The 14999-nt window shown below is 46.6% G+C and overlaps 1 protein-coding gene across 2 annotated transcripts in view; it reads left to right on the top strand.

Moving 5' to 3' along the window:
- The window catches only part of LOC123504734 (multiple epidermal growth factor-like domains protein 6), a 247815-nt gene that overhangs the window by 123499 nt on the left and 109317 nt on the right, over positions 1–14999 (top strand). For both annotated transcript variants that reach the window (XM_045255491.1, XM_045255492.1), the window contains exons 3-5: positions 4238–4322; positions 7566–8424; positions 8562–8645. In XM_045255491.1, coding sequence (XP_045111426.1) covers positions 4238–4322; positions 7566–8424; positions 8562–8645 — 1028 coding nt within the window. The remainder of the gene's footprint in view (positions 1–4237; positions 4323–7565; positions 8425–8561; positions 8646–14999) is intronic.

Here is a 14999-nt window from a genome sequence, read left to right on the forward strand (position 1 = left end):
CGTGAGAGAAGGAAGGAGAAGTGAAAGGGGCGGGGAGAGGGAATGAATGAACCCTAGTGTGTGTGTGTGTGTGTGTGTGTGTGTGTGTGTGTGTGTGTGTGTGTGTGTGTGTGTGTGTGTGTCTATATGTGTGTGTGGTTATGATGGCGTCATAGTGTGGTAGGTCCGTTCACCTCGTCTTGCCCTAAGAAAGATGAGGAAGAAGGAAAAGAAAAGGAGGAGGAGGAGGAGGAGGAGGAGGAGGAGGAGGAGGAGGAGGAGGAGGAGGAGGAGGAGGAGGAGGAGGAGGAGGAGGAGGAGGAGGAGGAGGAGGAGGAGGAGGAGAAAAGAGAAGAAGTGTAGACTTACCTGCCTGTTATGTGTCACAAAAATACACTTCCTTTCTCTATATCTGGATATTAACTGTCTCTCTCTTCTTTATTCCATTCTCTCTCTTTCTCTCTCTCTCTCTCTCTCTCTCTCTCTCTCTCTCTCTCTCTGGTAAGTGGAAAACGATCATTCAATTTAGCTGAGGCAGGAAGGAAGGAGAGCAAGGCGGCGGCGGTGGTGGTGGCGGTGTCAAGGCCAGGAGTGCCAGGCGGGGCCATTCACATTCACTCGGTGCCAACAGACGGCTGTTCATCATTACTCATACCAAGGTCACGATGGCACCTGTGTTAATAATGGGCAGTACTCACGCAAGCCCCAGCCGCCACTACCACCACCACTACCACCACCAGGAAATATTGTGTGACTGTCTGTGCTGGATATAATGTGACTGTCTGTACTGGCTATCTTTCTGTTTTGGCTGGTGTGCTTCCGTGTGTGTGTGTGTGTGTGTGTGTGTGTGTGTGTGTGTGTTTTCGCTGCTTCTGTAGACCTCAGTGCTGTGTGATTTTGTTCTTGTTCTTGTTTTGCCTTGTGTTCTCGATTTCCCAATGTTTTTTTTCCAGCATTTCCTCACTTTTCTCTGTATTTTTCCTGCATATTCTTATTTTCTTGTATTTGTTCACCATATCGACAGTTTCCCTAGTAATTTGCCATCATATTCTCGGTTTCCCAGCACATTTTCAACATATTGTCAGCTTTTCTAGTATATTTCATCATATTATCTGTTTTCCAACATATTCGCAGCATATTCTCAGTTTTTACATTATATTTTCATAGCATTCACAGTTTTCTAAAATGTTTCGTCAGTCTTAGCCTCTAAGAGATCTGTTTTACATAATTTTATGCTTTTTCTTTTATTCTCAGTTTCCTGACTTGTTCCTTTTTCGTATTTCGTGAGACTTCCTGTAATCGACGTCAGTGGCACGTGATCCTGTCCTTGGTATTATTATTTTTTTGTTCTTATTTTCTAATATATTTCGTGGGTGTTCATTTAGCAGTGATCAATGTTACGGTATTATTACTTGTTGAGCATTAAGTCATATTTCCCCAATATATTGCGTCTGGCTCCGCTTCTCAGAAATATATATTACGTGACTCTCTTCTTGTTATGCTTTCCATCCTCGAGTGAATGAAATATTTCTTAAGCTTCATGCGAGACTACGTTACGTGACTCAGTTCTTGTTTTGCTTTTTACTTCTCCGAATCTTGAAATATTTGGTGAGTTTTTTCTCTTTTTGCTTGATGGGCGTCAGTGTTACATTATTCTACACTGGTTACTCTTTAATATTTGACTCTCTGACTACATTACTTGATTCTGTTCTTGTTGTGCTTTTACTTCTTGGAATCTTGACCTCTTCGATACTGGGACACATTTTTATCTTGAGATTTGTGTACGATTAGAGTACTTTATTGACATCAGGAAGCGTCTATGGAGGTCTGAAGATTAATGGCCACGTTCTTCACTATTTCAATCCCCCCATATAAGTTTCTGAAGCTGTATGGAATCACCAAATAGTAACCAGAATGAATATAGAAACGCGTCATGGTACTCAAAGCGTTAAAATATTTGGCGAGTTTGTTTTCTTTTTGCTTTTTGGGCGTCAGTGTTGCATTATTTTGCACTGGTTGCTCTTTGATATTTGACTGCCTGACTTCATTCCTGTGGTGAGTTTTGGCTGCGTTCATCTCGGTGCTGCGTGGCTCTGTTTGTTGGACTTTCATTCTCGATTTCATTAACATATTTCATGAGTCCTCGCTGCACAGACCTCAGGATTACTGGGTTACTTTTCACAAAACGAATTATCCTACCTGGTAAACACACACAGACACACACACACACGTTCTCTCTCTCTCTCTCTCTCTCTCTCTCTCTCTCTCTCTCTCTCTCTCTCTCTCTCTCTCTCTCTCTCCCTCCCTTATTCAGCACTCTGACCTACCCATAACTTGTTCTATTTCAAGAGAGCAATATGAACAAACTTCTGGGCCCTGGCTGACTCTTTCCTGTTTAATCTCTCCATCAAACCCGTGTCAGCGTCCAACAAAAGAAGGGCGTAGGTAGGAAAGCCGGTTCATGGGTCAGATAGAGTCAGTTTCTCTTGATCCACGTTGCCTTGTTCGGTGTCATTGGAAGGAAAAGGGAATGAGGGTGCGGGAGGAGCAGGAATGAAGTACAGGGAATGGGATAACTGTCTCTCTCTCTCTCTCTCTCTCTCTCTCTCTCTCTCTCTCTCTCTCTCTCTCTCTCTCTCTCTCTCTCTCTCTCTCTTCCCGTCATTGATAGATCCGTGGTTATTCAGTGTCTCTGTCACGTTTGTTATCTATGTTATCGTTGTTTTGTCCTCGTCGTTTGTGTTGTCGCCCGCGTTATACTTTACTGTAAGCGCTCCCTTCATTCGCGCTGGAGTCGTTGTTCGTGTTATAATCATCGTTCGTGTTGCTGCTGTCGCTCGCACTGCTGGCATGTGTCCGGCGTCAGTCATAACCTGCCTTCTAATCTCGATTCCTGTCACCTCCCATACTCCCAATGCTTTCTCTCTAATACACAGCCGAGCCATTCCACATCAGGACCCTTGAATTAAACGGCCTAGTCCCGCATAGTGTAATTTCAGCTTAATGGCAGCCATCATAGAGAGCCTCGCCTTGCCTCGCCTTGCCTTCGTCCCCGAGCTGCCTCAGTTAACAGCGACTCATCTCCCCCATCGGTACTCGAACGCCGCGTGCATGTCATTTCTCACGAGCCAACCTGACACGGCTTACCGTTCTGTATTCTAATCTGGCATCTTCCTCCCCCTCTTCCCCCTCCCTTTCTCTTCTTCCTCCTCCTCCTTTTCTCCCTCCTCCTCCAGCCCAGTGTCCCTCCATTGGATCTCAAAGCCTCGACTTCTGCCTTTCTTGCCACGTCCTTGTGACCCATCCATTACCGGGACAACAAAGGTCCGGGTGCTGCTGCTGACGGCTCCTCCTCCTCCTCCTCCTCCTCTTCGTGTTCGTTAGTCACCCTCCTCTTCCCTCTCCATGCTCACTTCCTCGTCCCTATCCCACCTCCTCGTTCCCCTCTTCGCTCTCCATCCTATTCTCCCTTCCCGACCGAAACAATGCCGCCCAGAGCCCTCTAATGGCCACCACTCGCCGCCCGACATATTCACCTCCACCTCCAAAGGAAATGACTTTAATGGTCCTTCTAAAGCATCCCGGGTGTTGTGCTGCACTGCTTGCCTTCCTGGAATCTTTGTGTATGGAGGCAGCGGTGTGTGTGTGTGTGTGTGTGTGTGTGTGTGTGTGTGTGTGTGTGTGTGTGTGTGAGTGGTGCCTATTATCTTAACCAGAATTCTCAGGTTACTAATCAGGGTAAAACACGAAATAATGGATTCAAGCTTGAGAGAGAGAGAGAGAGAGAGAGAGAGAGAGAGAGAGAGAGAGAGAGAGAGAGAGAGAGAGAGAGAGAGAGAGAGAGATCGGAAGTAACTGGTTCTCAAATATATAGAATGGATAGAGTCAGTAATCAGGTTGTTAGTTCCGAGTTAAAAAGAAATAAGCTTTTAAAAGAAGATTAGACAAGTGCATGGGGGTGTGTGGTAGATGGATGGACAAAGGCACGGCTTATACAGTCTTATACAGTATACATGGCCTGTCACGTGTAGATATGATGACTTCCTGCAGTATGTATCCCTTGTGTTCCTACAGTATTTATCCCTTGTGTTCTATCCCTGTGCAGTACTTATCCCTTATGTTCCTTCAGTATTTATCCTTTGCGTTCTATTCCCCTGCAGTATCTATCCCTTGTTTTCTATCCCTGAGCAGTATTTATCCCTTGTGTTCCTGTAGTGTTTATCCTTTATGTTCTAATGTCCTTATGTTTTCCCCACAGGACAAAATACCGCACCCTGTATAGAACCAAGAGTGAGGTGCGGACCAGGAGTGTCTACGCCTGCTGCCCGGGATGGACCAAACAGGTGAGTTCAGCGGTCCATCTATACACTCTTCATTTCTCCCATCACTAAGCCTTGTCTTCCCACCATCCCCATCACTGCCTCCTTCCTCATCTTTAGGGCTGTATTCAGAAACGCTTTGCTCTCTACCACGACTATTTTCCAAGGCCACAGAGATGATTAGAGGGGTTTTCAAGAGTGTTTCTCTAGTTAATAATGTAGAAATGTTGTCACTCTGCCTCTAGAACTGCAAAAACACATTAAAACATTCTTGAAGATCTACATAGAGTCCTTTGAAACAGTAGAAGTGACGCACAGAAGTGTTTGAGAATACGAGCTTAATTACTCCGACACTTTTCACCACTCCCTCTTCACCTCCCGTCACCCCCATCACTGCTTCCCTCTTCATCTTCACACCGAGTCCTTTCACCACTCCCTCTTCACCGCGAGTCACCCTCATCACTCCTTCCCTCTTCCTCCCCTCACCTCATCTTGCCCCATCACCGTCCCTCTTCACCCGCGTCCTTTCATCGACCCCTATCACCATTTTCTCCTCACCCAAGTCCCCTCACCAACCCCTAACTCTTCTTCCTCTCATCCCCGTCACCACTCTTTCATTCCCCCCTCCTCTCCCTCGTCCTCATGCCTGCCACCCCTCCGCTGCCATTCCCCTTGCAGGTCCGAGAGAGTTAGCCAAGATAAAGGAAAAAAAAAATGTCTTGAAACCTCATTTGTATATGAAGTCAAGTCATAGGAAGTTACAAATACAGAAGCAGGAAGGCAGAGTGACAAGATTTCTACATTATTAGTAGGAGAAACACTCTTGAAAACTAATAATTTCTGTGGCCTTTGAAAATAGGAGTGATGAGAGAGCGAAGCATTTTCTGAATGTTACTTTCACTATCGCGCATCAGAAGACTCATCACCATCTGTCCTTAAGTGTTCCATCTCCCGCAGTCTCTCTCTCTCTCTCTCTCTCTCTCTCTCTCTCTCTCTCTCTCTCTCTCTCTCTCTCATCCCCCTTCAACACCTGTATACTTTTCCGCCACTCTCTCGCCCCGTTCATTTAATAACGCTTGGGAATATTCACGCTCACACCTGGCGCATTGCATCTTTGTCCTGTCCCGTCCTGTCCTCTGCACCACGTCATTTTTGCCATTAATCACACCCGCCACCTGCTGCTATCCTTCCTCTCGCGCATTATTATCTTCCTCCCGCACTAATTTTTTACTTTCTCTTTATCATGAATTGCTCTCCTCTCACTCATTCATTCTCTCAGTCCCTCGCTGGCTCTCTAATTCATTCCCTCCTTCTTTTTCTGTATATTTATTTCCTGTTTACTTGCTTACATAACTCGCTTTATTGCTCTCTTCCTTCCATGCTGTTTATTTTTGTTTCCTCTTAATGTTGAAATGTTCTCTTCTCAATGATTCACTCTCCCACATCCTCACTAACTCTCTCTTATTCATTATCTCCATTTTTCCTCTTATATAACTTGCTTGATATTCTTTTCAAATTACTGTATTTTTATATATTCTGCAGTACATTATGTTTTATTGTTTTACTTTTTTTTTATCTTGAAATATTCTCATCTCATTGAGTTGTCTTGATTCTTATTATTCTTAGTACTTATCCTCATGGCACACTTGCAAAAAAGGGTCTGTTACTCACAAAGCCACGTCTCTTCCACCTCAAACTACTTAACATATTCACACCCCGCTGGTCTCTCATCCTCTCCATCAGCCACCACCACCACCGCCACCACCACACACTCCATAAGCACTATTCCCGCCCCATTTCTACCTTCACTGTGTATTTATGGATATGTGCTTCATGCATCTTGTATTTTCTGGTATCTGTATTCTTCCTTAGCACGCATTTATCCGGTGCTCTACATTTTACATAATTCACTTCACGTTCTCTTAGTAAAGTAAGAGTACGAGTAGAAATGGTGGTGTTGTGGTAGTAGTAGCAGCAGCAGCAGCAGTAGCAGCAGTAGCAGTGCAGTAGGCAGCAGTGGTGGTGGTGAGCAGGTGGTGGTGGTGGTGGTGGTGGTGGTGGTGGTGGCAGCAGTGGTGGTGGTGGTGGTGGTGGTGGTGGTGGTGGTGGTGGTGGTGGTGGTGGTGGTGGTGGTGGTGGTGGTGGTGGTGGTGGTGGTGGTGGTGGCAGTGGTGGTGGTGGTGGTGGTGGTGGTGGTGGTGGTGGTGGTGGTGGTGGTGGTGGTGGTGCAGTGGTGGTGGTGGTGGTGGTGGTGGTGGTGGTGGTGGTGGTGGTGGTGGTGGTGGTGGTGGTGGTGGTGGTGGTGGTGGTGGTGGTGGTGGTGGTGGTGGTGGTGGTGGTGGTGGTGGTGGTGGTGGTGGTGGTGGTGGTGGTGGTGGTGGTGGTGGTGGTGGTGGTGGTGGTGGTGGTGGTGGTGGTGGTGGTGGTGGTGGTGGTGGTGGTGGTGGTGGTGGTGGTGGTGGTGGTGGTGGTGGTGGTGGTGGTGGTGGTGGTGGTAGTGGTGGTGGTGGTGGTGGTGGTGGTGGTGGTGGCAGTAGAGCAGTAGTAGTAGTAGTAGCAGTAGCAGTGTGCAGCAGCAGCAGCAGTAGTAGTGGTAGAGCAGTGGAGTAGTAGTAGTAGTAGTAGTAGTAGTAGTAGTAGTAGTAGTAGTAGTAGTAGCAGCAGCAGCAGCAGCAGCAGGAGTAGTAATGGCATTACATAATAGAAAGTTAGGGACTTCCCAGTACAAGCGGCGAGCCATGTTGAAGAGTTTCTGGCACAGACACACACGCATCATGAGCCTCGTTAATAAATCAGAGGCCATCTGGACAGCGAGGATTAGCTCTCCTCATTAAACTTGCCTGAGCTTACCTCGTCCAGCTCGTCCCTGGCCGCTGCTTGCCTGCTTGCCACACACTCAACACCACGGAGCTCGAGTTGCACTGCCAGTTTCTGAAGAAAAAGTGCGTGAAGCTGCGATGTGGAGTGTTGTATCTTGATATCATGGCGCGAGAGTTTAGTGTATCGCTAATTTTTACGCGTTTGTGAGAGTATAATCATGATAGAATCTCTACACATCCCTGAATCGACATTTGGTTTTCATTTTTATTGGTAGAAATTGAAGGCGAAAAGAGCATATAATTCAATAATGTCCTTAATTGAATGTCTGACAGAGCAGAAAATACTAATGGTCCCTCCCCTTGCCTAAAGTTATTTCATATAACATTACACTGAACTGAATGTCTGATAGAGGAGAAAAGACTGACATTTTCTTCTCCCTCCTAACAGAACAAGACAGCAGGGAGGCTCGTCAGGAAGAAGGGCGGCCGCCACCACCGCCACGGCTCCATCGTGAAGGGCGGGGGACGAGGGTGCATCGTGAGGGTAGAGACGCCCCTGGATGAACTGCATGCAGAGGTGACCCACGCTGGGGAGGTGTACCGCCTAGTGAACAGCTCTGAGCCACCCGCTAACGAGACCAGCGACCCTTTCTACACCGGCGAGCTCTACAACTTCTACAAGCTCGTGTACGGCGACAACGACAGTTACACTACGCCCCTGGAGGAGGAGGAGGAGGAGGAGGAGGAGGAGGAGGAGGATATATTAGAGGAGGAGGACGAAGATTTATTAAAAGAGGAAGACGACGAGGAAGAGGAGTTGGAAGAGGAAAACGAATACCAACAAGAAATAGATGAAGAGACGGAAGTAGAAGAGAGGGAGGAAGAAGCAGAAGAGGAGGAGGAAGAAATAAGCGAAGAGGAAGATGTGGAAGAAGAGGAAGAGGCGACTGTAAACGAGAGTGCTGAGAGCGTAGATTATGACTATCCTAACGATGACGCGGAGGCAGCCACCCTCTTGGAGCCGCCGCCGCCACCCTCCCCCACCACGCGCCATCACAATTTTCGCCACAAAACGCCAATGTTCCAAGATGCCAACGGCCCCGTGCACGGCCACCGCCACCACCACCGCCGCGGCCACCGCCACCGCCACCATCGCCGCGCCTGGCCGTCTGCTCGCCATGGGGACAGCAGCGAAGCCGGCGCCACGCCCGCCAGCCACACGCGCCGCCTTCACCGACGGCCCGCACCCTTCAATGATACCGAGTTTGCAGCCTACAGCAGGACCATCATTGTCACCGACTCCAACGGTAAGAGAGAGAGAGAGAGAGAGAGAGAGAGAGAGAGAGAGAGAGAGAGAGAGAGAGAGAGAGAATATGCATATATATTTTATTATTATTCTGTTTCCAAACCTGGCAGCGTCCCTCATCCCTTCACCTCCCCACAGGCAGGAGAGGCGGCAGAAGGAGGGGCACCCAGGAGCAGGTGGCCCGCCAGGAAGTGTTCACGAGGCCCTTCCGCCTCACGGCTGGTGAGTGTTGACCCCGCCTTGCCTGTGTCCTGTATCCCTGGGGCGTGGCGCTGCCTTGACGCTTTGCCGCCGCCCTTAGTATCAATACAAGCAGTTGTCACCGGCAGGCTCATAACGTTTAGCCAAGTGCCAGTGACTCTGTGCACTGCATCTTTGGTGTCCGTGTGGTGTGTTTTATATGCCTCACATTACACGAGTTAGAATGAAGTTGTGTGATACTCCTCGAATAAAAATATGTTTGGCGAGTCTGGCGGCGTTGGTTAGCTCAAAGTCTCGTGCGTCACTTTTTCAGCACAAACCGCATACCATGAATCTGAATTGCGCGCGTGTATTAGTTTACACTCACTATTTGGGCTAAATTTGCTAGTGTTCGTCGAAAGTCGCGTGTGTTGCCAGCCTCCTGGGCAGCGGCCTTCCTGCCTTTTTCACTGGATTCTTCATATTGAACAGCTTAGGAAGGGCGGGGCGGCGAGCCAGCCTCTCACGTTGCCTGGGTGGCGGCAGCTGGTGCACGGGACAGCTGCCCTCTGCAACTCAACCCAAGCATAGGCGTGAAATTTATGTGGCTTAACTATTTCGTTGCGTCATAAGCCTGAAATTCGTGTTGACGACATGGCCTGCGTGCCTGGAGCCCAGAGCGTCTACAGGTGTTGGCAGGGAGAGGGAGAGGGAGAGGGAGAGGGAGAGACAGGTAGTGGGAAGGAGAGAGAGAGAGTGGGAGGGAGAGAAGCAGTCCTGTGTGTTGCTGAGGTGCCGCGGCGCCACGCAACACACGCCCTCAAGGTCACGGCCAAGGTCAACAATAGCGGGACTAGGAGAGCGCTCTTAACTTGTGCCAAGATGTCTGTCGCCTGAGAGAGAGAGAGAGAGAGAGAGAGAGAGAGAGAGAGAGAGAGAGAGAGAGAGAGAGAGAGAGAGAAAGAGAGAGAGAAGGTGCGGAAAGAACACCAAGATTAACCAATGAATATAAGAAGGAAAGAAATAGGAGGTAAAACTATGAGAGAGAGAGAGAGAGAGAGAGAGAGAGAGTGCCCTGACGCCTTCCCACCGCCACCGCCTCCTCTTCCCGGGCGGCAAGGAATCCTGCTTCGGTATTTAGGTGACGGCGCCCTTCCCGAGGCTGGTCCGGGATCCAATACCCAAAATATCACCCGAGAAGTTTTGCCATGAGTGAAGTTTTGATGTATTTATAACGTTGGTTGGCTTTCCTGCCTTTCCTCTTCCTCTTCCTCTCTTCCTGCTTCCTTTGTTATGCTCTTTCTACTCGTTCTCCTGCTATTCTTTATCTATTTATCCATCTTCTGTCTCTCAGTAATTCTTTTCTTCCTCCTCTTCCTGTATTTATAATGTTGGTTGGCTTTCCTTCCTTTCCTCTTTCTCGCTTCCTGCTTCCTTTGTTATCCTCTTTCTCCTTTTTTTTTCTTGTTATTCTTTTCCTATTCTTCTTCCTCTTCTCCTCTCTCTTTCTTTCCTCTTTCTCCCTTCCTGCTTCCTTTGTTATCCTCTTTCTCCTTTTTTTTTCTTGTTATTCTTTTCCTATTCTTCTTCCTCTTCTCCTCTTCTCTTTCTTTCCTCTTTCTCGCTTCCTGCTTTCTTTGTTATCCTCTTTCTCCTTTTTCTCTTGGTATTCTTTTCTTATTCCTTCTGTTTCTTAGTAATTCTCTTCTTCCTTCTCTTCCTGTACTTATAATGTTGGTTGGCTTCCTTTCCTCTTCCTCTTCCTCTTCCTCTCTTCGTGCTTCCTTTGTTATGTTCTTTCTCCTGTTTCTTCTGCTATTCTTTTTCTATTTATCTATTTTCTGTTTCTCGTTAATCTTCCTCTTGCTGATATTCTTTTCCTCTTATTCATTATAACCGTTCGTTGGCCTCTATTCCTCTCCTTTTCCTTTTTCTTCCTGTTTCCTTTTTATGGTCTTTCTTCTCCTTCTTCTACTAATATTCTCCTGTTCTTTATCTATCTTTTTCTGTTTCCTAATGATCCTCCTCTTCCTTCTCTTCTTCCCGTTTTTTTTCTTTTTCTATGTTATGTTCTATCAATCTATCTTCTAATTTTTCGTGATATTTTCTTCCTTCTCTTCCTCATAATTATTTCCATTTATTCGTTACCCTTCTGTTTCCCAGTGATCCTCTTTTTCCTTCTTCTATCCAATACTTTTTTTTTTCTGTGTCTCAATGCTCTTCCTTTTCCTCTTCCCTCCTTTCTTCTTTTAATCTGTACTCTCTTCCCTTTTCTTTTCTCGTCTTTATCCTTTCTCCATTATTTATCCCTCCGTTCCTCCGTGCATACTATTACCTCCGCTCTCCTTTAGTTTCTCTCTCTTTTCTCTCTTTTTTCGCTATTGTTGCTCCACACATAGTCTTTCATTCACTATTTGCTTTCTCTCTTTCTCCAGTTACTCTCTTACTCCTGCATGCTCTTACTTCTCTACTCTCTACTCTTCTCCTTTACTTTCTTCCACTCCTTACATTCTCTTTCTCCCTTATTTTTTTCATTTATCCTTGTTTTTCCTCTTTTCCTGCTTCTCCATACACGATCTTTATCTCTCTCTAACCCCTACTTATCCTTCTCTACTGTCTGTCACTTTCCTTGTCCTCTCACTTTCCCTCTCCTTAGGGATGTTCTTCTCTTCATCTCCCTTCATCTGATATCCTTACTCTGCCCTATGTTTGCCCTTCTGTCTGTCTGCTGCCTGTCGCCTGGTCTATCTACCTACTTATCTGTCTCTCTCTATGTGTGTATGTCTGTTCCTGTTCCCTGTTCTCTGTCTTTGTTTCTGTCTGTCTCATCTTTGTCTCGTCTCGTCTCGTCTCGCCTCGTCTCGTCTCGTCTCTTCTCATCTATCTGTCTGTCTGTCTGTCTGTCTGTCTGTCTGTCTGTCTGTCTGTCTGTCTGTCTGTCTGTCTGTCTGTCTGTCTGTCTGTCTGTCTGTCTGTCTGTCTGTCTGTCTGTCTGTCTGTCTGTCTGTCTGTCTCTCTCTCTCTCTCTCTCTCTCTCTCTCTCTCTCTCTCTCTCTCTCTCTCTCTCTCTCTCTCTCTCTCTCTCTCTCTCTCTCTCTCTCTCTCTCTCTCTCTCTCTCTCTCTCTCTCTCTCTCTCTCTCTCTCTCTCTCTCTCTCTCATTTCTTCTTATATATCGTTTTCTTCTCTATTCCTTTTTATTACTCTATGATTTCCTTTCCTAATATTCTTAATCTCCTCCTCCTCCTCCTCCTCCTCCTCCTCCTGCTCACTTGCTTCTCTTGCCTTCAGTTTATCCGTGTGTCCTCTTCCTCTACCTGGTATATCGTTTCCCTTTCCTCAGCTTTCCCTTTCATTCCTCGGAAAAGCGTCTTATTACCGACTTTCCTCCTCACTCACCTATTCCTCCACCTAATATATTGTGTCCCTTCCCTTAGCTTTCCTTATCTAAACCTTGGAAACACTGCCTTATCCTCTCTTCTCTTTCATTAACTTATTCCTGTGTTTGGTATATTCTTTCTCCTCTCTGTCATGATCGTGCAGTGCGCCGAACTCATGAAGGTCGAGAGGAGTTCATGATTTATTGGGAGATTTCTCAGTATAAATGTGGAGACACCCGCGTGCTCCCAGACGTCACTTCATGTCTCCTAACACGATATTTGGATTCTCTTAAAGCTGGAGTCTGCAAAGGATCCGGAAGTACGCGACGCTCGGAATGGAAAGTGACGGGGAGGGAAAAGAGGGAGGGAAGGAGGGAAAAAGGGAAGGAGGGAAAAAGGGGAGAAGGAGGCCAGGGGGAAGGAGGAGGAGACGCAGAGACACGGGGACCAGTATCTCCAATTTTTCTATTCCATTTTATCCTTGTCGCTGAAACGTCTCTCGCAAGATTAGGCCTTGAGTGCTGGAGAGAAGGAGAGAGAGATGGAGAGGGAGAATAAAAGGGACACAGTGATTTAGTTTTTCAACAGCAAGGGTCACCGGGGTCCCAGAAAGGCAGGGAAGGGGAGAAACGCGGAGAGTAAGAGACAGGCCTGGTATCTTCAACTTTTCAATTCCATTTCATCTTCACTGAAACGTCTCCGGCAAGATTAGGCCTCCGGGAGCTGAGATAAAAAGGGCCACAGTGACTTAGCCTTTCAACAACACGGGTCACTGATCTACGGTGAGGGTGTCACGTCTGGTACCTTCAACTTCTCTATTCCATCTTATCCTCGCTGAAGATCAGGCCTCTGGGAAGTAGAAAAGTAGGTAAAAAGGCCCATAGTGACTCAGCATTTCGAAAACAAGGGTCACTGGGCAATTTGAAGAGTGTCAGGTCCTTCATGAGCCAGTGAGTTGGTGATGGCGGCGCGGTGGGAGCCAAGGATGGGTCGCGTTGGTGGGTCTGTGGGTCGGTGGCTCTGCCTGATGGAGGGTTGGCGGAATGTCATCAAGGAGACAGCAGCAGACAACAAGGGAATGAAGCTGACGATTTGTTTATTCAGGGACTAGAATAGTTGGAGGAGAATTAAGGAGGAGGAGGAGAAGGAGGAGGAAGAGAAGGAGGAGGAGGAGGAGGAGGAGGAGGAGGAGGAGGACATACGCCAAGTCATTCCATTATCTCAGGCGTCATCTTGGCTGCGTGCTGAGGTGACTCTTGGTTTGTTTTCTTGTCTAATTACACTTGCGTTTCCTTGCTTACTATTTGAGATGAGGACACGGTTGGGAGACGAAGGCAAGCAAGAGGAGGAGGAGGAGGAGGAGGAGACGGAGGGGAGGAGGAAGAGGAGGAAGAGGAGGTGGAGGAGAAGGAGGAGGAGGAGGAGGAGGAGAAGGAGGAGGAGGAGGAGGAGGAGGAGGAGGAGGAGGAGGAGGAGGAGGAGGAGGAGGAAAAGGAGGAGGAGGAGGAGGAGGAATGCAAGGAAAAGTAGGACTGACAAGCCATGACGATTATGAGAAAAAGTTGAATGCTATGAGAAAATGAAGACGTGAAAAGAAGAGTAACCACGGAAGACAAACACAGAAAAATTACCACGGAAGGATAAAAAATAGTAAGAACATTGAAGGAACAGACATAAGAGACAGAGAAAAAAAATGACAAGGACGAGAATGAGAAGAAAAAGCACAAAACATATGAATAAGAGTTAAAAGGAAGAAAACAAACGACTAGAAGCACACACACACACACACACACACACACACACACACACACACACACACACACACACACACACACACACACACACACACACACACACACACACACACACACACACACACACACACACACACACACACACACACACACACACACACACACACACACACACAGAATGAAAAAATAACACTCACATATTTAAAGAGAGAAAGAATGATAAGATAAACACACAAAAGCAGAAAAAAGAGAAAAAAAGCAAATAAAACAAAACAGGAACAAAAATAATCAAGAAAGAGAAAAAAAAAGGAGAAAACAACAACAACAACAATTTCAGGCACATAAAAGAATGCCAGAAGGAGCAAAAGAAGAGTAAGAAAAAGAGTAAAAGTAATTAAGATATAAAATGAACCTAATACACGAAAACCCACTTGAGATATTAAAGGAGTAGACACACCCATTACCTCCCAAACGAGTCGACGTACTTACTGTAACTCTAAACCTAAGCCGTGTTCGTGGATTTGTTTGCAAGTTAATTATGCACCGAGGCTTAGGATGTTGGCTGCTGCTAGTGGTGGTAGTGGTGATGGTGGTGGTGGTTGTAGTTGTGGACCTTTCTCTTCCCTGGCTGCATGTGTGTGTGTGTGTGTGTGTGTGTGTGTGTGTGTGTGTGTGTGTGTGTGTGTGTGTGTGTGTGTGTGTGTGTGTGTGTGTTCAAAGCATGGGAGAAGATAGAAAAATGCACGAAAACAAACAGGATTGGTAAAAATTAGGAAAAATATCAATGTGTGTGTGTGTGTGTGTGTGTGTGTGTGTGTGTGTGTGTGTGTGTGTGTGTGTGTGTGTGTGTGTGTGTGAGTGAATAGCATGAAAGACAAAATATACAGGCCAAAAGGAAATAGTCGCTAAATAAGAACAAAATAAATACACAAGAAAAGATCCAGTAAAATGTGTCAAATTTTGAGACACCTGTATATAAATCACCTGCCAACAGAAGATTCCCAGGTGAGTCTCCCAATCAGAGGACAGGTAAGTGATTTCGCGCTGCTAATTAATTGTATAGGTGTGTTGGGAGACATGTGTTCAAACGGACAAGAGTGAGGGAGACAAAAACAGAAGCGTGTAAGAACTTAACCTCTTCAGTACCAAGGCACGTTTTCATATTTATTCTGGTTACTATTTGGTGATTCTATACAGCTTCAAAAACTCATGTGGGGATTGAAGTAGTGAAGACTCTGGCCAATAATCTTCTGACTTCCACAG

Source organism: Portunus trituberculatus, chromosome 17, assembly GCF_017591435.1.
Source record: "Portunus trituberculatus isolate SZX2019 chromosome 17, ASM1759143v1, whole genome shotgun sequence".
Classification (NCBI taxonomy): Eukaryota; Metazoa; Arthropoda; class Malacostraca; order Decapoda; family Portunidae; genus Portunus; species Portunus trituberculatus.